General features: G+C 36.7%; 3 protein-coding genes across 4 annotated transcripts in view; 1 reads left to right on the top strand and 2 right to left on the bottom strand.

The window, feature by feature from the left end:
• Window positions 1-2,890, top strand: part of MYEF2 (myelin expression factor 2) — a 31,689-nt gene extending 28,799 nt beyond the window's left edge. For both annotated transcript variants that reach the window (XM_081048814.1, XM_081048813.1), the window contains one exon: window positions 1,474-2,890. In XM_081048814.1, the coding sequence (XP_080904940.1) occupies window positions 1,474-1,637 (164 nt within the window). In that variant the 3' untranslated portion in view covers window positions 1,638-2,890. The remainder of the gene's footprint in view (window positions 1-1,473) is intronic.
• Window positions 2,206-26,312, bottom strand: SLC24A5 (solute carrier family 24 member 5; the record flags this gene model as incomplete). The annotated part of the gene is made up of 9 exons (XM_081048810.1): window positions 2,206-2,528; window positions 3,024-3,125; window positions 5,022-5,228; window positions 7,253-7,536; window positions 9,267-9,367; window positions 9,710-9,813; window positions 9,909-9,992; window positions 25,258-25,437; window positions 26,192-26,312. The coding sequence occupies 9 exons, from the start codon at window positions 26,310-26,312 to the stop codon at window positions 2,206-2,208; spliced, it is 1,506 nt and encodes a 501-aa protein (XP_080904936.1).
• On the bottom strand, window positions 11,981-12,652 carry LOC308497543 (high mobility group protein B2-like; the record flags this gene model as incomplete). Its single annotated transcript, XM_081048309.1, has 1 exon — window positions 11,981-12,652. Exon 1 carries the CDS (start codon window positions 12,596-12,598, stop codon window positions 11,981-11,983), a length of 618 nt encoding a protein of 205 aa, XP_080904435.1. The 5' UTR covers window positions 12,599-12,652.

Here is a 26,312-nt window from a genome sequence, read left to right as displayed (position 1 = left end):
GTGATCTGGCAACTCTAATATTCAAGGGGAGGGAAATATTATGCTAAGTAGCCACACACCTCACACCTAAATCTGTGTGGATCTGGTGATCATACATCCCAGTTTGCCTGGGGATTGTCTCACTTCACATCTCTTATTTGAGTGTAGTTTTTTATTAACTCTCCCTTTTATTCTCTCAAATGTTCTGGTTTGGGTGATGGATTTTTATGGCCACTTGGTATTGTGATAAATGATAATTGATTTACTTCAAATACAAGTAGATAGAATTAGCAATAATATTAACTGTATATGGAATAGTTTTCCTCTTCTTTCTGGAAGGTCCTCTGAAGTTCTCCTGTGTGCTCTTAACATCACTGTTTTTACCTTTTTTTTTTTTTTTAAGATTTTATTGGGGGGCGGAACAGGACTTTATTGGGGAACAGTATGTACTTCCAGGACTTTTTTCCAAGTCAAGTTGTAGAGGGTGCCGTTCAGCTTCAAGTTGTTGTCCTTTCAGTCTTAGTTGTGGAGGGCGCAGCTCAGCTCCAGGTCCAGTTGCCATTGCTAGTTGCAGGGGGCGCAGCCCACCATCCCTTGCGGGAGTCGAACCAGCAACCTTGTGGTTGAGAGGACGCTCTCCAACCAACTGAGCCATCTGGGAGCTCGGCGGCAGCTCCGCTCAAGGTGCCGTGTGCAATCTTAGTTGCAGGAGGCGCTGCCCACCATCCCTTGCGGGACTCGAGGAATTGAACTGGCAACCTTGTGGTTGAGAGCCCATTGGCCTATGTGAGAATCGAACCGGCAGCCTTCGGAGTTAGGAGCATGGAACTCCAACCGCCTGAGCCCCTGTCCCAGCCCCTGTTTTTACCTTTATTGATTTAAATCTGCAGTATATCTTTCATTCCTATTTCTATAACATACTTGGTGCCATTCTTATGCTTCAACTTGTGATTTGGAGTAAATGACTAGCATTGTCGCTGAAAAACAGCTTTAGAGGGCCCTTTGTATCTTGGTAAAAATTAAATTTCTGGGCAGTTGCTACTATTTTCAGGGATAAAGGAGTTCAAATGGAGCATAAAAGGGAAACAGGAGATTGAGCAGAAAGCAACAATAATATCTAAAAATAATTTTGTTTAAATTTATAGTTTGTTGTTGGGCATGGTGACTTGGTGGCATTTTGTGCTAGCTTGCCTTATTGCTATAAAATTCACTTCAGAAACAGGATTTAACAAAAAATAAAATTTTTTATTTTAATTAAATATTAAATCCTAAGCAAATTTTTTGGTTCCAATTTTGTGTATTCTAACCTGTATGTATTCGTTACTTTACATGAATTGCATTATGTTCAGCATATAAAATGATGTGAATTATGCTTATATGATCTGTTATTTCTAATCAAGTTACCACTTATTGGCTGTAAGAAATTTCAAACCTGTGTAGTCAAATATGAAACCTTTTAAACTGACTAGTAATTATATAATTTCCCTTTTATAGGCCATGTAATGTTTGCAGAAATAAAAATGGAGAATGGAAAGTCAAAAGGCTGTGGAACAGTTAGATTTGACTCCCCAGAATCAGCTGAAAAAGCCTGCAGAATAATGAATGGCATAAAAATCAGTGGCAGAGAAATTGATGTTCGCTTGGATCGTAATGCATAATTTCAAACCACGGTTGGAACATTCTTACATCTGTTTTGCTGAATCTCCTAGTGAAAGTCATTTTTAAGTAATACTGTATGCTTAACAAAAGCTGTTAAAAATGAACTTTTAAAACTGCCACCAGCTTTTAACAGTATAGTGTTAAATATACTGTGATTTTTGTTAATCTCAAGTTTGGGTTTTAAAGACAGCAAGTCTGGTCATTCAGTTTAAATGAATGGTTATACTGTTTTTAACAAAATAAGCCATTTCCTTGTTATTTTCAGTACTACATAGTGGCATTTGTTGAAGTTTCTCCAGCTTTTATCAACTTATTGTAAGGTAAAACAGGTGGTTTTTTCAGAATTTCTATTTCATATATGTAATTGTCCTTGAAAAGAAAGGACTCAGATAAATTAGGATGTGATTTTGTTGATTTTAAATTTGCTTTTCTTTGGTGATAAGGAATTACTGTAAGTAAGTTTTAGAGTCTAAAAGTTCAGGATGCTTTTTATTTTGCTTAAACGAAATGGAGTTTTCCTTCTCTACCCCTCCAGTCATTCATATTTTCCACGTAACACAATTAATGTTAATTTCCACAGCCCCGTATTTTATTATTTCCAATAATTCCCAGTTCATATAGAACTGATAATGTAGCAAGTCCCAAGTATAATAATAGGCAGACTACTCCCAACTTTCTGTCTAGTTTCCAGCCATTGAAGTGAACTGCCAAAAAAAGAAAAATAATTGAAATGTTGAGAGAGACGGTTGTGTAAGTTAGTCCTCTACTGTTCACTTCTACAGGAACTGATGTATTTATAAATGCAGTCTTAATAAACCATGGAACACCTAGGCACAGCATATCACACACATTGGATCCCACGATGTTAGACATAGCCATATCTCCCTTGCCTGCAAAAAAGGAAAAAAAGCATATTGTTAAAATGTGCATACCAATGCTGTGTTTCACTAATGAGCTTCATAAGAAAAAGCACTGGATACTTTTTTGTTGGTTGGTTTTGGAAAATTGTTGTATTAGAGCATAAGACTTATTACTAAATTCGTATTTTCACTTTTGGGAGGTTAGTATTTAAAGTATTAACATTTATTTATGTAATTATTATTTATTAAATCATTTTTCAGTAAGGTATGTAGATTACTTGTTGCTTTTCGTTCTAATTTAACATGTTTAATTACAATTTCATGCACATTTCAGATGAATATTATTTGGTGAGTTAGATTTAGTGAAATTTGCTATTAAATACTAAATCATTCCTCTTGAGTTACTCATTTTTTTCCTTCAAAGTATGTTACTGAGGAAATAAATATTTGTAAGGTAACTTTGCTTAGTGTGTTTCACCCAGGCTTGAAGAATGGACATTACAGTTTGAGGGACCTAGTTCTTACCTTTTCTTGCAACCAGCACACTTGCAATTGTGTCTGGTATGCTTGTTCCTGCTGCTAACAAAGTAAGGCCCATTACTGTATCTGGAATTTCTAATGTTTCCCCTGTAATAAGCATAGATAAGTTACAAATCTTACAATATTCATGAACCATTCTTGGCAGATATTTCCTTCCCAAACAAAAAGAAAATAGGCACATTTACATTTTAGAACCAATATGTACTTACTTAGATTTTAGCTAGCAAAATATTTGAATAAGATTGGTAAATTGAGGAACATGGGTAGGACAGATTTTTAATGACAGACATTTAATAGGCAAAATTCTACCAAGGAGTAATTCTCCCTCCTGGTATGATTACAGAAGTTTTAAATGCACTGTTACATCATCAAGGCTGTTCCGTAACATATGCTAATGAGATTGGTCATTTTCTCTTTCTTTCTAAAAGCGTTTTTTTAAAGTGGTCAGTGTTAAGCAAATTATTTATAGCTATTTTTAAACTGTAAATGGGTTAACACGGTATACTTTTTTAGAGTCCTACTTCCTTGATGTATGTTAATTTAGTGTTTTCTTTGGGAAAGCACCATAAATCTGAGGAAAAGACAATAGGTTCTTCTTGAGTCTTTCTAACATTATAGTCCCAGTTTATTAATGCTTCTGTTAAATTTGATGTCCGTTCAACATTTTTCAGAAATGTATTCATTCTAGGAAATAGAATCAGGGAAGTTTAATAAAAGTACATGTAACTGCTCTTTTAATGTAATTGAAAACTCGCTTTAGAATTCTTTCTTCCTTTCTTTCTTAAAATGTCAATTAAAAAGACTCTAAGTAGCTTTTTTATTGCATGCTTATATATTGATATTAGAATTGTAATAGGTTGTTAATTTTGGTTACTCATTGGCCAGATTTCATATGTACATAAATAACACTAATATATACCATCTTGGGGGCTGTTCTATGATGTATTACTTGATTTTACTCTTTTCCTGTTTTCCTAATGTCAAATATGTTATAGCTGAGAAAGTTTGGAGAGATTTACTATGCAAGCCAATTGGACTTTTTCATCTTCCTCATTAAAAAAAAAAAAAAAAAAGAAATATTCTGCTTTTTGCTAGCATACTATCTTAAGTTACACATTAATTTGAGAAAAATTAGAGGTCAGCAACTTTTTTTGTATAGGGCCAGATGGTAACTATTTTAGGCTTTCCAGGCTATATGGTCTCTGTTGCAGTTATTCAGTTCTACTAATGTAGTGTGAAAACATCCATAAGATAATATGTGAATGAATGGACCTGATTAGCAAAAACAGGAACCCCAGTGATTTGAGCACAAAGGTGGTTGTTTGCTCACCTCTGATAGAAGTCCATTCAGGTTAACCTTTGGGAAGAAATTCCAGAATTTTTTGTTTTATGTTTATAGTCAGTTTTTCCTTCTGGACTGGGAGTTCTGTGGGACTAAAGCCGATTATGGCCAAGCAGTAACAGTTAAATCTTAATTATGAAACCTAAAGTGAAACTTTGTTTTATATCCTTTTAATTCATTTCATAGTATGTTTGTATTGCCATATTAAAAAGCAAAATAATAGTAACCAGTTAGAAGTGAGCACCCATCATTTTCCCAAAATACTGGCATTTTGTTATTTTTATTATGAAATTGAATTCAATGTAAAGAGTATATTATGGACCCCATGCAATGTGATTTAATTATTAGCATAATAGAAAGACATACTGTGAATTTGGTTTCATTTATAAGATAATCCCTTGACTTGTACGCCTGGGCTGTATAATTGTGAGAATATAGCTGATATGTAATACGCAACTCACAAAACCTGAATGATTGGTATATTAATTTTTTTTTTAAATAGCACCAGTTTTCATACTCTTTGCTGAAAAAGAAATTTGCTCCTTAGCTAGACTATCTTTAGTGAATATACTATATGGTTTGTTCTTATATGAAACTGATTATTTTCTTTTTAAATTGTGCTCTGTACCTAAGATACATACCAGCTATTGTAACCATCCAAACCAGCGTATATGTAAATGCAGATATCCATAATGCTGACATGAAAAATGTTATCATAAAATAATTTTTCCAAAACTTTCTTCTGCAATCTGGTGTGGTTAGAAAAAGTAATGTAATAATGGGAAGTGATAGTACCCAAAAAATTCTTTTTAAATCTGCTTCAGGCATGTTGAAAACACTTGGTGGATCTGTTGAGGAAAGAGAAACTATTTTGAGTTTTCTCAAATGGCCAATTAAGTTAGAAAAGTCCATTTAGAAAGCTGTATTGAAATAAATTAGCTGTATCAGTTTTTAAGAGGCTATTTAAAACATTTGAATACTTCATTACTGATACTGCTGGCAAAAAGAACCTATTGAGACTTGAGGGCAGACAGTACAAAGTGATACTCAACGTTTCTTGATTTGGGGCCTTAAATCCATCAAAATGTCTTGGGTCATTCGCTAAATATGTTCGAGATAATGTTTATGAAGTTTTAGTTGGATGTCTCTTGATTTTCTGTAATGTGGATGATCTTTAGTAATTTTTTTTTGCTTACGGGATTAATCTGGTTTCTACCTTAGCTACTCTGGTTGTCTCCACTTCCCAGTATTGATGGTGCTGCTAGTCTGCCCTATATATCAGATAATTCATATTTAGGGATTATAAAATAATTAGATTACAATCTTTTTATTTAATTGAGTATTCCATTCTAATTCTCATTGTAAGTAATTTTGGGGAGGCTTATTTCATTTTTTTTCATTACTAAATTCAGAATTCACAATTCTTGGAAAGAACCTTAAAATAGGAGCTAGTGTAGACTGTACAATGTAATTTATAAAACTTGAGTGTGTTCCTTTATTCAATTTGTTTCATGAAGTTAGTGAAAGACAATAATAATGGGTAAAAATGGGAATTCACTTTAAAATTTGTGTGCATTTACAAAACAATGTATCTATATATTTGATCAAATCACACTACAACTAATGCTAGTAAAATAACTCAAAAAAATTTCCCAAGTCTCAGCCGATGAGCCATTAAATAATATTAGATATAATTTTAGTGTAAAAAATTTTGGACTGAGTCTTTGGAGTTTCTTGTTATAAAATTCAACTTAGAGATGTATACCCCGTGCATCTGAAAGACTAGAAACTATAATTTTTGTAAGAAGGAGAAAAGTCATGGTTTAATTTTTTGGGGTAGTGGATTAGACTTAAGTTTCCTTCCTAATATACTAAATTTAGAATCCGTTTTATATAAGTAATTTATAAAAATAACCCATAAATTTATATTTCTGGCCATAGCTGAATTTGACTTCCTACTAAACAAATTTACCTAAATGTTTTGCTACTGCTTCCAATGACATGTTTAAAACTTATCTGTTTCCTTTTTTCATTTTCTCCACACCAGCTTTTTTTCCTAAATTTCTAGTTTTTTGTAAGCGGTGTTCCCATTTTCTTAGTCGTTTGTGATCAAAGCTTTAGAATTGTCTCTGCTCCTTTTTCTAGCCCTGTATAGTTTTTTAATTGCCTAGTCTTGGTGATGCTATGTCTGCATTATCTCACATCTGTTGTCTCTCATTCCCACTGCCTTCGCTCTGTCTAGGCATCTATTAAACACATCAGCTGTTTTAATAGCCTCTTGCAGACCTCCATGTCTGATATCTCATATTTCAATTCTAATAATTTCCCTGCTCACAAACCTGTAAGACTGTTACACAGTATTTAAGTCTCTTCCCATGCTATTCCTTTTCCCCCACCTTTTCCTCTGCTTCTTCACTTTGTACATTCTATGCTCAGTGATGCTAGTGCTTGAACAGGACTTTTGCTCATCTTATTTGTTTATCATTTACCTAGTAAAGACTTCAGAAGCTGTTACTGAGTGGTTATAAATCAGGTCATCAGTTAAAATCTTACCAATTCTACAAGGCTCACTTTAAATTTTCCCTTCTCTGAGAATCTTTCCTATGTAACCATCCTCATCAAAGTTTACGTAATCTATCCTATTTAGGAAACACAGTTATCTTTATTTATCTAAGTACTTAAACCTTCATATTTTAGCTTTTTTTTCCCCCTATGGTAATAGAAGCTTCTTAAGGATATAGACTTCCTCTTCTTCATCATCTGAATCTCCACAATGTCTTTTACATAATAAGTATGTAGTACTTGCTGAATTGAAATGAGATTAAGTTGCACTGGTGAATAGACTTAATAATGGGCAGGAGGTGATTATTACCTTCAGAAACCTGATTAAGACCATGTAAACTTATAGAAAGCTGAGAGTAGCCAGAATCTTCCTGAAATATTCCACTGTCTGTTCTTGATTGCCGACGGATGAATGGTTGACCCTCATCTTCCCATCCCACCAGTGGCTGTTGTTCACTTCTCTCTTCCATAGCTTTGGCAAGACGGATACAGCAAGGACTGCATTTCTTTATAATATATTGGTTAATTTTAACGTCAAAACACAGCACCAAAATATACAATCCGTATATCAAAAGTAGTAAAGTTCCTTCATACCTATAAATTAAAGAAATTTGTGTGTTTTTTAATTAAAAATGAAAGTTATTTGAGAGTTAATAGCTTTGGGGTAATATCTGCTTAATTTTTTAATGCACCAATAGAAAAATTGAACATTTCTAGATATATTTTGGTTTCGTAGATATGTGTGGATTTGGTTACTGCATTATTATAAATTTATTGATAAATGGTCGACATTGTCCTTTCTGTAACTCAGAAAATCCAAGGATTGTAAACTCATTGTCTTCATTTATAGATTTTCTTCCAAAGGGTAGGCATAAAAAATGTTTTGAAAGTAATTGTAGATTTTCAAAATTAAAATGAAACTAATGGATAGTGATGGGCGTTCTTCATCTCAGTTCATTGGCAGAATACATTCCCCAAAATACATAATAATTATAAGAGAACATAGCATCTGTTAGTTCATTTCAACTGTGTCTATTCACATTTTCTGGTGTAGATATTTTGTGTAAAATATGCAGAATATGTTAAGCTTTGGAGCTTTTCATGTTGCTATACAGAGATTTTTTGATTTAATGAAACTGAATTCACAAGAAAATGAGATATTCCCCAAAATAAAATTACTCCTTAGGCACTGAGAACTATTTTCCTATACTCCGGTTTCCTATTTAAAGAACTGTGATTAGTTAATACCGTCATATTTGAACCTTGCATTAACCTTTGATAGCTAGTGAATCTCCGCTACAGCTGAAGGCACCGAGTTCTGGATTCCCCAGTGGAGGGTACTCGGAAAGTCATTGTCCTCTTAGAGACAGCTGCTGTCTGTTTGTATATTTGTAGCTCAGTGTTACAGTAGGGATCCTTCTGGGATAGTCTTTCTGTGGGAGACAGACTAGATTTCAGTATGATTTGTTTAGAAAGCTTGCTCCATGCTAGATTTTAAGTTTCTTACAGCAGACCTTATGCCGCACTAAGTTGTACTCTAGAAAGGTGCCCTTTACATTGGTTTCTATTTTTCTGGTGTCCTCTGGCATTGTGCACGGCACAGCCTGTGTGGCTGTGTGTTTTACATTTCTTTATCCCTTATGATTCCTAGCATAGCGATAAACACCTAACAGAGACCTGGTACATATTAGCCAAAATGTCATCTGTCCACTAAGTCATTCCATTGTTTCTTCACTTGGAACTACAAAGCACAGGGAGATTACAAAGCAAACAGTTTTTAACATTGAAACGTAAACATAGTTGATTCTTAGAGGAAGAGAAGACTATAGTTCCTCTTGCTAAATGAACATCAGAGAGAAAGTTGGAGAAATTTAAAGGGACTTCGTTTACTTCCTCCATTATCCTCTCTCCAATCTTATGACCGTGACCACTTCTAACTGAGGCAGGTGAACAATAACCCAACAGATGAAAAAGCCAACTGTTTTTAACAGATAACAAAAGTTGGGAGACTTTCTGGTCAGTCACTGGGGAGAAGGAAGGATGGTATTATCCAGATTAGTGAGACAAAAAAAAAAAAAGAGAGAGAGAGAGAGAGAGAGAGAGAGACTGACTTGATTAAAAAGAAATTACAAAGAAGGGAAAAGAACCCAACCAGTAATTCTGATGAGGAACTTTAGCTCAGACCCCTGGAAAATGGTGCGGAAGTGGCAGATAATTGAGAAGTGACTGAAATAACATTTCTGGAAAAAAAAGTTGCTAAACCATCAGAACTTAATAAAATCGTATTGTGTTTTACATAGGATTAATAACTGTTTCAAGCTTACCAGTAAACTTGGTTATCAAATATTATGCCAAACACTGCTGCTACACTAATTGCATATGCCGCACAGTCTCTGAATAGGGGCCAACAGGATAGCGTTGAAACCTGTAAAGTGATAGTTAATTTACTGTCCGTTATACTGTAACTTCAAGTACATGCTTAGTGTAATACTAAAATTGTTTGTATATATATGTAGCTGAATGTTATCTTTTGCATATTGCTTAGCGACAGGAATTTTAAGGAAAATTGTTTCTAAACCTCTGATTTTCATAAAATTGAACAAGAGCTATTTGTGGGTTAACTTAAAATTGAATACATGTTGGTTTTCTACTTACTAATAAATTTGATTGAACACATTACTTAGTGCCTTGTTTATTCTGGACTATAAACAGTTCTTATAATTTGTCAAGACAATAAATTGTATTGAATAAAAGTTTTCTTACGTACCACGTTAGATAGCAAGCCACATGCTGCACAGATGCCAAGGAGGTTATAAATTGCAGATCCAAGAATGGTGCTGATGCCAACATCTCCCTTTGTGATAAATACACCTGTGAGCAAGGGCGTGGGTCAGTTAGTGTTGACTTGAAATGGATAAAACCACATTGAGTTAGCAAAAAGAGCACAGGTAAGGAGCAATATTTACCTAGGAAAGCAGTAACTAATTCAGGAGCTGAACTACCGGCTGCCATAAAAGTCGCGCCTGCAACATCCTGCGACAGTCCAAGGGCTGAGGACAAATGAAATTATGTTATGCCTGATAAAGTGACAAATGAGTGTTTATACCTAAAAACAATGGATGTTCAAGGCTATTTGACTTCAACTGGAAAAGTAAAACCTGGAGGTTAAGAGATGGAGGAATCTAGTGCCTTGCTTTCTTTATGACTTCATTACTTTAGTGACTAGAAAGGGAGCTGAGGCCAGAAGAATATTGAAACTAGGCTGCAACTCCATTCTGAGAGCCAAGATAAGGGATCTTTTGGGACCCAGAAGATTCCTTTCTAGCTGTAGGGCTTGTAGGTATGTAGCAACAGCATGACTTTAAAAAACTACACTATCAACAATTCTCCAATAGAAGCTGAAAAAAATTAAGGTAATTCCAGAGTCCTAATTTATTGGTAGTTTTTAAAATTTATAAATGAAACTGAATTGAGTGTAATCAAATTGGCAATTTTAACCTTGTCTAAATACAAATGAGAGGAAATTAGTTAACTAAAAACAAGATAAAATTGACTATTGTATAATTACAGTCTATTGATTTAAAACATGGAATCATTAAAACTGCTCTAGCTTAGGAAATAGAAGAAAATACTACTATTTAAATAGTTTGTATCCCCCAGATTTATAAGCATGCACATCCATTATCAGTCATCGATGGGATGAGTGTCTTAAACGTCTCCTACAATTACAGAGCTAAGGACCTACTATGGGAAGGAAAGACAGCCATGTTGAAACTACCTTGCTTTGGGAAGGCTGAGACAAGGTTGCATCAGAAATCCCCAACCAAGCTTTACTGGTAGACTGAAAAATAGCCTGTAGAAGTAGCACACTGGGTGTTATTTACCCTAGGTCACAAAGTTAGGACTAAAATTCAGGTTTCCAAGGATCTTTGTAGCAATCCTTTGTTGATGTTTATTGTTTAGTATACCTATTGATTCTTCGCACCTCAGTCTTCCCGAGACCCTCAAATTCTGGTGTGTTTGCTCTACTGTCACCTGACATTTCCTTACTCTTGCCTGTGGGAACCATTAAATGTTTCTCACTCTGAGGTCCACCTAATGTTCTACTCTGCTGGGACATGTGCCTTTGACTACTGATTTTTGGGGGGGGGTTGGAGGGGAGGCGTGTGGATGGCAGATTGCATTTTTACAAAATGGCTATAGTATCTCTGCCCGTGTGGTTTTCCAGAATCTCCATTCCCTATCAAAAAAAAGGGAGGGGGTGAAGTTTTGTCTCCTCGTGGATCTAGGTGAGCCTTTGGACTAATGTTTTGATGAAAACAGTATGGCAGAGCCACAATATTTGCAAGGCTAGGACATAAAAGTGACAAAATGTCTTCATATTCTCTCTAGGGATATTTGCCACCACATAAAAGTCTGGCTACCTTGAAACTATCATACTGGAAAGACATGAAGAGCTTATATAGAAATAGAGATACCTGAGGAACCTCTGCTGTTTATCACTCCCCAAATTTTGAATCTCCCCATCCCAGGCACCAGCCATGTGGGGAAATATATAATTATATAATTTATGTATATGATGTGTATTACAGATAAAGAAACAGGTCCAGGAAGTTAAGTAACTCAAAGTTACTTGATTATAAGGATCTTTTTTTTTAATATACATAATTTTATTACAAAATCTTTTTAAAAAACAAAATGCAACATTCTGAAAAACCCAAAATTTACTATTGATACTAATTTCTATAAGTTTGCTGTGCTACCATACACAAGAAATTAAGAAACCATTAAATATTTAGAAACATTTAACATCAGAAGCCTTAAAATCTAACTGTATGTAGTAGCCCCTCAAAAAGCTACAACCTGTATTTTTAAAAAAGTATTTTCTCTACAAAGAATCTTATCAGCTATACAAAAATCTGTACAGTTTTTATACTGAAGCTAATATTGAGCTGCACTTGAATTCACATTCTTAGCAAAACAATTGCCTGAGCGCGCGCACACACACACACTCCACACATCATTACAGGACAGCCATTTATTCTTCATCTTCCTCCTCTTCCTCATCATCATCATCTTCGTCCTCTTCCTCCTCATCTGGTTCATTCTTCTTTGAGCCTGTTGGCCTGCCAGGGCCCTTCTTTCCCGCTTCACTTTTGCCCTTGGCACGGTATGCAGCAATATCCTTTTCATATTTCTCCTTTAGCTTAGCTGCTTTCTGTTCATATGGTTGCTTATCTTTGGCTGACTGTTCAGACCACATTTCACCCAATTTTTTTGCAGTATCCCCAATGGATAAGCCAGGGTGTTCACTTTTGATCTTTGGGCGATGTTCAGAGCAAAACAGGAAGAAGGCAGATGGAGGCCTTTTAGGAGCATTGGGATCTTTTTTCTTTCCTTTCTTATCACCTTTGGGAGGAACATAATTTTTCATCTCCCTGTCATAGCGAGCTTTGTCACTTTTTGCCATATCTTCGAACTTTGACTTTTCCTTTGCAGACATGGTCTTCCATTTCTCCGAACATTTCTTGGAGAATTCGGCAAAATTGACGGAAGAATCTGCGTGTTTCTTCTTGTGCTCTTCCCGGCAGGTTTGCACGAAGAAGGCATACGAGGACATCTTGCCCCTCGGCTTGTTGGGGTCTCCTTTACCCATGGGGACAGACGGCGTCTACCTGGTGGTTTTCCTCGGTGTTCGGAAGAACGGCAGCACTCCACAGGCGCTGCCTTCGCCGGGCTCCGGTGTAAACTGGTTTATCCTATAAGGATCTTAAATGTGAGGAGTTAGGACATAAACCTCAAGTATATTGGTTCTAAGTCTAGAGCTATTTCAATTTCACCATAGAAGCCCAATATAAGAGTGACACTTAGGCAGGCCAATTATAAAATGCTGGGTGATTGAGTTATTTTCTTCCCTGCCTTGTGGCACTGACATATAACTGCCCCCATTTCATTCCTTCCGTGGAGAAAAATAATTACTGGGAGTCAGGAATACTTTGGAAGTTTTCCAGCTTATTCCAGAGAATGTGTAAATTTAGTGAAATTGTATATTATGAATTCTCAAATCAAAAGAAGGCTAGATAACGTAGAGGAAATTTAAGAACAAAATACTTTATATTGAAATAAATGTTTAAATTTGGTGTAACTGAAGTGAATGACCAATCTTCATTTAATGATAGTGGAAGAATGCTTCATTAGAGAAATTGATTTCTGAAGTTGAAATCCTTGAAACAGGTTGTTTCAAGTTAGGAAAATAGGTGGCCCTTTTGAAAACTTTCACTATCAAAAGGCAGTAACAGTAAAGCTTTCTGCTATTCAAGGGGCTCTAATTGAGTTATGAAAGGGAAAAAACCTGTGTCGATGGATGTGTAAAACTTCAAGGATATTTTAACAAGTTATATCTTAAGGTTCTAAGCATATTTTGTAAAATGGTTTATACCTCTGAACTTTAGAATAGACTGGTTTGTCTTCTCTGACCTTTGGGCAGCATTTCTCTCTGCCGTAGTTTATTATTAAAGATAAATTGTTCGGGTTTTTTCCCCCCAGAGCTATTACTTTATTTCCTCTTTATTACTCTAAAGGGATAATCACACTTCTTTCAGGGTATAGTAGAAATGTTCAAGGTGAGTTTGCTCTGTAAGTTTAGATATCAATTACATTGTTTCTATAAAGTGCAACTTTATGAAAATGAACTGATTACTAAGCCTCATCAGACTTTTTCTTAAGTGAATTCTCTTCTAGGATGCCATGCTGGAAAATTTAGAGCAGTTTTTGAAAATCCACTTCTGGAAATGTAACATAGTAGGAAGAATTTTAAATTAAAATGAAGACCTGGATTCTGGCCCTGCCAATACTTTATTGTGAGACTTTAGATAAGTCTTTCAGAAAAGGCATGTATTTTGCCACCCGTGAAATGGAGGGTTGGGCTATACAATTACCAATTTTACTCAAAATGTAGAGTATGAACTCTGTGCCTTAAGACTCTACCACTTGTCATGTTAAATAATTTCCTTTTATAATTTTTGAAAATCCTACATTATTGAAAATTTAGAAGATGGAGGGGAGAATAAAGGGAGTCACTTAAACTCATATTTTAACCACTGCTATCATTTTAATGTATTTCTAGTCCTTTTCACAATGAACATTTTAATAGAGTTACAATAGGCTATGCGTAATTTGATGTCCTCTGGCACAATTTTATTCTTTTATTTTTTTAAAAGATTTTTATTAAAAATATAGCTTACAATATTATATTAGTTTCAGTACACAGTAGTTATTCAACATTTATATACCTAAAGAAGTGATCATAATAAGTCCAGCAACCATTTGACACTGTACCACGTTATTACAATGTTATTGATTATATTCCCCATGCTGTACATTACATCCCCATGACTTATTTGTTTTTTACCTGGAAATTTGGACATCTTATTCCCCTTCACATTTACTCCCTTTTTAAAAATGTTCGATTACAGTTGACATTCAATATTATTTTATATTAATTTTAGGTGTATAGCACAGTGGGTAGACATTTATATAGTTTAAGAAATGATCCCCCTGACTAGTCCAGTACTCACCTGGCAATAAACATAATTATTTCCATATTATTTACTATATTCCCTATGCTTTGCTTTACACCCATGACTATTTTGTAACTATCCATTTGTAGTTCTTATTCCCTTCACATTTTCCACATTGCCCCCAAACCCCTTTCATCTATCACCCTCTTTCATCTATCACCCTCTTTCATCTATCACCCTGATAAATCTAGTACCAGTATGACACCATACAGTTATTACAATATTATTGACTATATTCCTTATGCTATACCCTATAACCGCATGATTACTGTGTAACAACAAATTTGTACTTCTTAATCCCTTCCCCTTTTGCACTCACCCCCAACCACCCTCCCATCAGGCAACCATCAAAATGTTCTCTGTATCTATGAATTTGTTTCTGTTTTATTTTGTTCTTTAGATTTCACATAGAAGTGAAATCACATAGCATCTGTCTTTCTCTGTCTGACACTCCAATTAGCACAATGAACCCTCCAGATTCATCAGTCCTCCACAGATGGCAAGAACCCACTTTCATCCATGGCAAAGCAACATTCCATTACATATATGTACCACCTACTGTTCATCCATTCTTTCATCGACAGACACCCAGGCTGCCTCCACATCTTGGCCATTGTAAACAATGCTGCAATGAACATACGGATGTACACGACGTCCCCTCAAAGTAGTATTGGGGTTTCTTCTGATACATACCCAGAAGTGGGGTTACTGGGTCCTTCTTTGTCTTTTGTTTTCTTTATCTTTTATTATAGCTTTTGTTTTAAAGTTTATTTTGTCTGGTATAAGTATGCAAGCCCAGCTTTTTGAGGTTTTTTCACTTCCATTTTCATAAAATACCTTTTCCATCCCTTTACTTTTTGTTTCTGTGTGTCTTTCAATCTGAAATGAGTCTCTTGTAGGCAGCATATGTGTAAGGGTTTTGTTTTCTTATCCATTCAGCCCTCCTATGTCTTTTGAGTGGAGCAGTTAATTCATTTACATTGAAAGTATAGCTATTGGCATTCATAATTTTAATTTTTTTTTCCATCTTAAAGAAATCTAACATTCCTTGTAATACTGGTTTGGTGACAATGAGCTTCTTTAGCTTTTTCTTTTCTGGTAAACTCTTTGTCTATCTTTTGATTCTAAATGATAACTTTGCTGGATGGAGTAATCTTGGTTGTAGGTCCTCGGCAGGAATATTTCCTGCCAATCCATTCTGGCCTGCAAAGTTTCTGTTGAGAAATCAGCTGACAATCTTATGGGAGCTCCCTTATAAGTTACTAAAGGACTTTCTCTTGCTGCTTTTAAGATTCTCTTAGTCTTTATAACCTTTGCCATTCTAATTATAATGTGTCTTGGTGTGGTCCTGTTTGGGTTCATCTTGTTTGGGACTCTCTGCACTTCCTCGACTTGTATGTCTATTTCCTTTGCTAGGCTAGGAAAGTTTTCAGTCATTATTTCTTCATATAGATTCAAAATCCCTTGCTTTCTCTCTTCTCTTTCTGGTACTCCATGATGCAAATGTTGTTATGCTTGACGTTGTCCCAGAGGTCTCTTACAAGACCCTCAATTTTTTTAATTTTCTTTTTTCTTTTTGCTGTTCCAATTGGGTGTTTTCTGCTACTTTGTCTTCCAAATCACTGATTCGATCCTCTGCTTTATCCGGTCTGCTGGTGATTCATTCTAGTGCATTCTTCATTTCAGTTATTGTATTCTTCACTTCTAACTGGTTCTTTATAATGATTTCTATCTCTTTTTTTTTAATGCTTGCTGTCTCTCTGGTGAAGTTCTCACTAAGTTCCTTGAGCATCCTTATAACCATTGTTTTGAATTCTGTCTGTGGTAGGTTGCTTGCCTTTATTTTGTTTGGTTCTTTTCTGGAATTTCCCCCTATTCTTTCCTGGAATTTCCCCCTATTCTTTCATTTGGAACATATTTCTTTGTTGCCTCTCGGTGTTTGTTTCTAAGTATTAGATCTCCTACATCTCCCATTCTTGGCCTGGGGGCCTTATGTAGTAGGAACCCTGTGGGGCCCAATGGCACAGTCTCCCTGGTCACCTGCACCGGGTGTTTCAGGAGTGTCCCTTGTGTGCCCTGCTGTTATAGTTGAGCCTTGATTGCTATTATCAGTGGGTGTGATTGACCCTCAGGCTGATAGGCTCAGTCTGTTGTGCGGGGACCTTATCTCACTGAGTGGGATTCATCCCAGTGGGCTCTGGTGCCTGTTGCAACTGCCCTTTGGGTGTGCTGCTTGTGGGGCTAATTGGGTAGTGCTCTGTTGTGGTCTAAAGATAACTCCAAGCTAGCTTGTTGGTTTTGGGACCTCTTGGGAGGGGCTCCAATGCAGGCCAGGTAACCCATTGCCTGTGACCAGGCAGGGACTACCTTGTAAGAGCTACAAAGCAATCCATGGTTGTTTGCTGCCTGTGCTAACCCTGGAGGTGCGTGGGAGAGGACATGTTGCGAACCGAGGACATCTGCCACCAATACCGGGCCTGGGGTAGCTCTGCAGAAAACCAGGACACCCTGAGGCCTGCTGCCACCTTCCAGTTCCCTCAAGGTTCAGCCACTGATAATGCCTCATGTGATATGCAACTTGGGTGAAGCAGGGGCTCAGGAAATCAGTAGAGTAGGAAGAGTGTAGTTACCAGGTTAATGTAAATTCTGGTTTGTTTCCAGTGCTGAGCCGGAAGCTATTCAGCAAAAGTCTCCGAGCACACCAAGGCCAGTCTCTGCCCGTGTGGCACCTGTCAGACTCTTACAGTTTTCCAAGAAAGAGTTCAATATGGTAGAGCTGGCTGTTCTTGGAGAAAGTGCCTCCGGCATTGGGGTAGTCGGGTAGGGCTGGGTCTAAATGAGTCAGCAGAACGGAGCAGCAGAACTCACCAGACCAATCAGATTCAGATTTGGCCCTGTGGAGGCGGGCTCAATACATTATAGATGGTGCCTGTCTGCCGGCTGCTTGGAGAAGGACCCCACAACAGGGAAAATGACAACTGTTCTCCAGTTCTTGTCTGCCACACAACTCAGTCTTCCCTCCATATGTCCCTGACACCCTTCGAGTCACAGTCCGTCCATTGGAGACCAAGGTGAGTGCCTTAAGCGAGTGAGTCTGTGTGCAGGCCATATAAAAGGACGTCTGGGTTTCCCACAGCCTTCCCTCGCACTCGGATGGTTGGAATCCCCACTGTGTTTCACAGCCAGGTTTTGTGGGGGCTCCTCTTCCCGACACCAGTACTTTGGACTGTGTAGGCTGGTGTGGGATTGGGGAACCTCCGTGGCCAATATTCTTCCAGGTTCTCCACCGCCACACCGAGGTTTGAGGTTAGCCAGTTTGGCACCTCTGCCATCTCGATGTGGCTTCTTTATATCCTTACTTATAAAACTTCTGTTCAGCCAGACTTCAGATGGTTCTGCAGGTTGATTGTTCTATAATTTAGCTGTAATTTTAATTTGTTCATGGAAGGAAGCAGGCACATTATTTATCTACTCTGCCATCTTGGATCTCTGGCACAATTTTTAAAAGTCCTCGATAACAAATTTTCATATTTTGTGAATGGATTTGACTTTTGGAAGCAATAAAAAATCATTCAGATCCAACTCTAGTGACTAGAGTGTGTGGTCATGGTGAGTAATTTTATTTAGGGTCCAAAATGCATTGTGACAGCAAACTGAAGTTTTTTGATTTGCAAAACTCATTCTGACATTAATTTCAAATATATTTCTAAAAATATTTTGAGCAAAGTTAGTGTCATTGGAATAAATGCCTGCCTCTTGGTGTACAGCTGCCTATATATGCTCTGTGAGGTTTTTAACAATAAATAAAAATATTTTGAGTACTTTACAGTTATCACCTCATATTTTGTCTAAGCTATAATGGAATAAATCCTGAAACCCTGTATAATGCTTTCACATACCTGATGGTTCCACTGAAAAAGGACTCTCCCAATCCCCTAACAGCTATAATTTTACGATGAATTTCCACCTGCCTTAAGCCTAGCATATAAAGCATGTGCAAGACATTTTATCTCCAAACCTCACAATTACCTGAGTTTGGACTCCATAATTTGCCCAAGGTCACATAGGTAGTAATTGTAGAAATGGGATGGGCACCTGGATCTTTTTGACTTCAAAAAGCTGCTCTTTCAGTTATCCATGTAGGTACAGTGAAGACATTAATTATTACTACTACTACTATTATTATTATCATTATTATTATTATTATTATTGCCTATTCTTGCAATACCATCTTGGTAATATCCAGATGATTTAATACTTATTTAGATCCATACACCTGGGATAGATTTAGACTCAATCCCAGTGGACTACAATTTAGATCAGAGAGGAAAGGAAAACAAAGATTCTTTTAAGAGGAGGGTAAGTGCCTGTGTGGCAGGGAAGAAGCACTATTCTTAGGTTCTTTGTTCTTTGGGAAGGCTTTGCCTCTGTAAATTTCATGAGGATTAAGAATCAAACAGTCCCTGCAACTGTAGGCTATCCAAATGCCATACTCACAGAATTATTCAACCCTCTTTCAATTTTATCAGTTTAGAACCAAATCTATCTAGAATTAAAATTTACATTTCTTTCTTATTGTCTGTTTCTGAAACACAAAGTAGAGCATGGGCAAATATTCGTGCAAAGCAGAGTGGATAAAAATAATTTTTAAATAAAAAAGTATTTTCTTTAAGTATGTTTCTCCATACCTGATTAATTATTCTCCCTGAAGACATGTTATACCTCAAAAGATCAGCATGGTGGAAGGATTAGAATTTCTCACTGAATAGTCTATTAGGGTAACATTTAAAAAGAAAAGTTTCAAAGCTAGCTTGTTGTGGACTTTGGGCGATATAAAGTGATCAGTCTTAAGGGGATCTCAGCTTTTTGTGTACATAGCGTGGAAAAAGGTGAAAAAAAGGCTTCTCAGAACTGTGGTCAAATAACTAGGAGATGCCCATTACGTACCAAAAGAATATGTAAACGGGATTTGTTTTGGCTTTATACTGAACTTTCGTGTTTCTAAAAATGAACTGAGATAATAGTCCTATTTAGCCTATAAGTTAATATGGTTTATATTGTATCTTTATATAATATTAATTTATGTTTAAATTAAATATACTTTAAAAATGCCACTTTAAACAATAGAAGATTGCTAAAGATGGAATAAAAAGGTATGGATTTTAATGCAAAATAAATGTAAGGAATTCTAAACAGAATATACCAGTTTTAAAGTTTAAAGTTGCTGCATGGATTAAATAACAGAATGAGTTTCATAAGCTTACTTCCTACCTTGTGAAGTAGTACTTGCTTTTATTTGCTGTAAACTTGGTTTTCAGGTTTTAGCAGATGCGCTCTAGATTTGGTGTGTGCCCCCAAACCTATTTGTATTCACTGTGACCTTTTTCACTTTCATCTTTCCTGAGTAAAGCATTCTAATCTTTATAGTCTGTTCTGATGTAATAATGAACGTTTAGTGAACGTTTCCTATGTGCTAGGTCCTTGTGTAAGCAGTTGTATTTCCTCATGTACATGGCACACAGCTCTGTGAGCTGAGAGCTCTAGTTCCTCTTGCTGCACAGCTGAGATAGCTCAGGCAGAGACATTCAGCACTTTGCCCAAAGTCCCATCTAGTTAATGGTGAAGCCAGGATCTGAACTTGTGTCAGGCTCCAGGGTGGACACTTTCAACCATCTCATGATAGTAGTATGGCACTATAGCTTAAAATGGCATTCTCCTTCTCCAGCACCTCCCAGGATTCTTAGCATTGTCATAGACCATTCAGCAAGTATATCATAGAGATGTCGACCAAAGTGGAAAAACCCCCAAGCAAATGATACCAGATATGAGTAAAGGTAATGTGACTAACTTCACAAGCTAAGCATGAGAATTTTAGACCAAGTTTCGTAAGTCAGGCTTACGTGAATGACCAGAGACCACAGAGACCTTTTCTTCCTTGTTTTCATTTGGATTCCTCCCCTGCCCAAACTTCACACAGACAAAATCATTTGAGGAATTCTCCACAGGTTCTTTTCCTTACCCCATTTTTCTAGCTCCCTTAGCTCTAACTTGTCTCAGATAATATTCTCCCTCTGATGACATCTTTTAACCCCTTCCCCTGAATCCCCAACCTGTTTCCCACATGGAAACCAGATCTTATCTCCAAAAGTAAAATGCCCTGGGCAGCTAGAGTATGATTTTTATTCCCTCTATAATATGTATTAATTTCACTTTAGCCCTCTGTGTTCAAAGAAACATCGTTAGCCTCTGTCCCTATAGAACCTAAATGGATAAAAAAAAGATTAGAGGAAGCGGGTATAGCAACAGCATTTTCTCATATTGATTCTACACAGTTAAGATGACAGCACAATGTCTCAGGTTGTCTAATAGGGGGATGTGCTTGCTTTTTCCACTGTCGGGGGTCGGGGGAGGAGAGGTTGTGTGACTTATGATCCTAAGTAGAACAAGAAGGGAAAGAGCCTTGCTGGAAGCCTCAGCTGTGGCAGCTCTAGGGGAAATTGCCAGACGCACAAAACATACATATAGCTATAGACTGAGGAAGAGCACTCACTTGCCTGAGCTGGGGTTCAGCTAGGGTGTCAGCAAGAGGCTCTGCCCTCCACCTCCTCCATCGCCTGCACGGAGATTTTAGTTCTGAGCCTCTTCCAGTTTTCACCTTGCTGAAGACCCTTCTGCTGACCCAGCAAACCACTGCTGGTAATTTGAGGAGATGGTGATGGGGCTGCGGTGGGCCAGGAGCCTGCCGTTTCTCCACCATATTCTAGGTTGGGATTCAGAACATGTACCCCCAGAAAGTCATTGCATCATACTTGATTTGCTTCTGCAGTGCTATACTATGATCCCATGTACATCTTTGACAAAATGTATAGACCTCAGAGTTGATTAATTATGCATAAATATTTATAACATTAGTTTACTACCCTCAATAGGTTGCCAAAGGTCTAAACTGGTGTTTTAAAGTAGATTCTTTTTATTTTGTAGCATACTTTCTCCATAGTTACAATGGGTATTTGTTTGTTTGTTTGTTTGTTTTTTTAATCAAAATTTTCAGTGCCTTTGGGAGGAAAACATCTTTTAAGATTGTTCAAATAGGACAGTATTTCTGAAACAACCATATTACAGCATCAAATCTCAAACAAGGTTGTGCAAAATTATACGGTATAGGAATTGAGAACATGATTGGGTTTTGGCATTAGAGAGACTAGGCTATCCCAAGTACTTACTGTGTAGTCTTGAGAAATTACACAGCCTCTCAGCCTTCGTTTTTCTCATCAGTAAAACTAATCTAATAGTCCCTACTTTGTAGGGTTTTTGTGAAGACTGAATGAAACCATATATATTTAATTTAGAACCATGTTCAGTCTTCTATAATTGTTTTATGATAACTAACAAATAAGCAATAACTCTCCAATACATTGTGCAATGCTTCTGTAAGCTGTTTTGAGGATAATATTTATCAGGTGACAAAATGGGTGGAACTATTGTAACTCCATGACCATCAAAGAACTATGGAGAAATGTAAAGCATTTGCAGACTTTTCTGTGGATGTAAATAAATTCCAGGGAGATTGTTTCTTATTGCTGATGTCCTAATTTGGTTGAGAACATATTAGACCTTGAAAAGAGAAATGACAGAGTTAATTTATAGGCATTTAAAAATGAATTGAGCTATCACTATTTCTATCTCATTTGGTTGCCAGTACTTTCAATACTCAGTTAATTATTAGCAGCTGCAGAAGAATTGGCAATGATGTGGCACCCATCCGTCACACATTCATCATAGCTACTGCATTCGATTTCAGAGCAAAGAGCAATGCACTTCAGAAATGCATGTTGTTGACATTTCAAAGTAATTAATTCCACAAGTGGCATGGTGGGAGTGATTATTATAGATATCCTATGAAGTCACTTAATGAAGATTCTTTTGAAGTAGTAGCAATCTAAACTTCAATGTAGTTGTGTCATGCGGGGCAGCCTGCAGGGTCTCAGCTCCTGCTCCCCACACAAGAACGCAGGACATGGTGAGGCCGAGAAGGAACACCCACGGAGCCATAGGTAGGGGAGTCATACTACTATAGTCTTGCTGGCAGCTGGGTTGGAGACACAGGAAGCAGGAGCCACACTGTCTACAACCTGCTGTCCACTTCTCTGCAATCCTCAACCCGCACTCTGCCGTGCTAACTGCAGTCCGTACTTGCCAGCCCAGCCATTATCTTCTTGCTAGCCCTCATTTTATGCTTGTGTAGCACAGCAGTTATATTAGTGGCCAATGGCTCACTGGTTACCGCTGACGGCCAACTAGCCACAGCTGATGGCCATCCAATCACAGTTGATGGCCATTTACTACCCAAGCCAGCACCTTTCCATATGAGGCTGAGAGCCTGGAAACTGCACTCCTGGCTCTATCCCCACAAGTAATTTCTTTCTGTAAGGCTAGAAAAGTTATTTATTTACAACTCCCAAGATAATTTTTTATAAACAAAATTCTTGATGGATTTATTCTTTCAGTCAAGTGAAGTTCACTTGGCTGAATTTCAGTCAAATTCACATTTGGAAATGTGAAAGCAAAAATTTTTAAAGTGATTATTTTTTCCAGAAAGACAAAGATTCTATGTGGTATGTAGCACCTTGAATTTTAAATTTTTTAGCTTTATGCAATTAACTTGAGCTATTTAATTTTTCTAATTAAAAGTATGGTACTGCCACAAGGATGAACAAAAAGATTACTACAACAGAGTTGAGAGTATAGAAAGACATACGTATATATGTGTGTTTTCATATCAAAGATATACATATATATGTTATATGTTATACATATGTTTTCATACACTGTATTCATATACATATACCTATATATACACACATATATATGTGATTACATATATATATATATGAATACAGTATATGAAAATTGATCAACTTTTGGAAAAAAATAGCATTGTATCCTATAGCAAAACAAATTCTTAGGGAAAGAAACAAATGTAAAAAAAGCACTATAAATAAAAGAAAATATGACAATTATTCTGACTTAGGGATAAAAAAAGTCTAAGTATAAAAGCAAAAGGAGAATCATAAAGAAAACTATTTATACATCTACTGAAAATGTGTAAATGTTACTGTAATAAACACACAAAATACAAAAGCAAACAACAAACCATGAAAAAGCATATGATATAAAAGTTATATTAGAAATAGGATTAATATCCTTATCTTAAAAAACAATCTTGGCAATCAATAAGAAAATCACAAATATTCCCCTCATTAGAATCTGGGCAATAAAACCCAAAAGCAAAACCACAAATTTCAATAACATATAAAGTGTTCAACCTCACGAATTAGATAAATACAAGTTTTATAGAATTAAGTTCCATTTTAAAGCAATTAAAGACATTGGAAATGCTGTTATCCATGGTTTTCTGGCATGGAAGCTACCACACCTTCTGAAGGTTTAAGCTGGCACACCCTTTGTGACAGGCTTTTGGCATTTCAATGTGTAAGCTGAATCTTAAAACATGCACAACTCTGCATCTTCCTTAGGAAATGATCAGAGAAGTTTGCAAAGATTTTATACCAGTAGGGGCATAACATTCAGAACAGAAAATTTAAAAACAAATCCTAATGAGATTAGTATTTGAAAAATTATGAATTTCTACTCCGTGCCTAATCTGTATAAAACAACAGTTTTAGGAGCTCAAATCATTTATACAATCATAATCTATCATGCTACCACTAAAAATCATGTTTTTGAAGAGTGCTTAACAGTATGGGGCAATGTGCACAATAAAATATTATATGATGAAAAAGAAAAGACATCAAGCTGTATCTATAGCAAGATCCAAAAGACTGAAAGGAAATACATTAAATAATCACTATGGGGTTCTCTGGGTGATGGAAATGTAGGTGATTTTCACTGTTTTCTTGTATTTTTCTTGTATTTCATCAATTGAAGTAAAAATAGTATGTTGATTTAATCTCTATTAAAAAGAATATCAATATCAATGTAAAAATAATGTCAATGTAAAAATGTATGTATTTACATCTACTTAAGTTAAATCGTAATTATAACTTATGCTGGCCTCTTCTATAAGTTTTTTCATTAAACAAATATATCTGTGTGCCACCGCTATTCTTGGGTTTTGTTTTAGGTCCTAAGGATACTGTGAACGAGAGAGGAAAAACCTGATTTGCATTTCAGTGGGTGTGGCGATAGGGCTATGGGAAAAGGAGAGTTTATGTTTGTGCTCTTTCCCTCGGTGAAGAAATGCTAGCTCTGTGTGTGTGTGTGTGTGTGTGTGTGTGTGTGTGGCAGGTGGGGTGGGGGGATGCTGTTTCTGTACAGTAGAAAACCTAACCCTTAACGTTGACCTTCTCTGAAGTGAGAATGCTCAAATAATTTAGCTAACTAAGCAGCAGACGGACAGAGACTGGAAATGCTGGCATTTTTGCTTGTATGGAATAAAACATCACTTATATCCTGATTTTAGGGACCCGGGCTCCAGTGAAAGGTCTATGCTCAGAATTCTGTACAAAGTCCATGACTGAAGGGTTAGAACTAATGGGCTTGCACTGGTAGATCTTATATTCAGACACCAGTAACTGAGCTTAATTTCTAATAGCCGAATTCTGCAACCAGTTGAGATGGACAGAATTTCAGAGACAGCTATTTCAAAGACAGACATATATGTGAGTGGTACAACAATTCTGGAAGGTTGCAGGGGAGATTTCCTGCCACTTACTTTCACTGATGATTTCCAAGGAGGGTAGAAAGTACTCGTCACAGACAATAGACACGGCCATGAACATGTAAAGGATAATTAGGAAGTAGATTACGATGCCTCCATCTGTGCGCTCCTGTTTGGTGAAAAACCCTTCAGGAAACTCCGATGATGGAGAAATAACACACTGGGTGCTATTTCCTGGTAAGGAAAAGGAGGTGCATGTTTGAAGGATGTTGGAGTCACAATTCCAAGCCCACAAAGAGAAATTGCTTTAAAAAACTTAAGTGTGGGATTTCTGGGTGGAATTTTAAGAACCCTGGTGAAATGCATAAAGCACTTTAAAATAGCTGTAGATACTTAATATATATATATATATATATATATATATATATATATATATACACACATATATATATATATATAGTCTTTGGGACCCAAAAGAGGTGTTTTAATGAAATAAGCTGATGATAGTGGACAAATTAAAAAGAGGAAATCATGAAATCATTCTTCCTTGTCTGCTTCGTTTTTAAAGAAATACTGAACCTCTCTTCCTCTTCAAGCAGAAACTATATCTCTGATTATAAAGATTTCTAATATCTGTCCATTTCATTTTCCCATTTCAGAGCCTAAGTTGTCCACAGCCTGTAAAGAATCATCCACTGTTGCTAGAGAGACTTTCTAGGGTGAAAGAAAATTTTCTTCAGGATGTAGTCTCCAACAATAAAAACTGGAGGCCCTCATGCTTCATGATGTCTGTGAATTATTTTGAAACTATCTTTGAGAACTTATTTGAGGGATTAAAAGTGTTTCGTATCCTTCCAAATGTTAAAAATCAGAGCAAGTACAGAAGGAAGCATAAGCAACAGGGAGTCAAGCGAAAATTTCTCTCTTTGTCCCTTCATCCACATGTGGCAGTAGCAGCGGGGGGGAGTTGCCCCCAGTGTCCACCTACCTGTGGCCCTTGGGAGACGCTGGGGCAGGGAGGCACCTGGGGGAGGCAGGGGTGCAGTAGCCCAGAGGATGCCGAGAAGCAGGGCCCTTCTCGCCCACCGTGGGCCCCCTTTTGTCTGCAT

The sequence above is a fragment of the Rhinolophus hipposideros genome (assembly GCF_964194185.1).
Source record: "Rhinolophus hipposideros genome assembly, chromosome: 5".
Taxonomy (NCBI): Eukaryota; Metazoa; Chordata; class Mammalia; order Chiroptera; family Rhinolophidae; genus Rhinolophus; species Rhinolophus hipposideros.
Note: the sequence above shows the minus strand (reverse complement) of the source record. Positions and strands in the feature narration are given on the sequence as shown.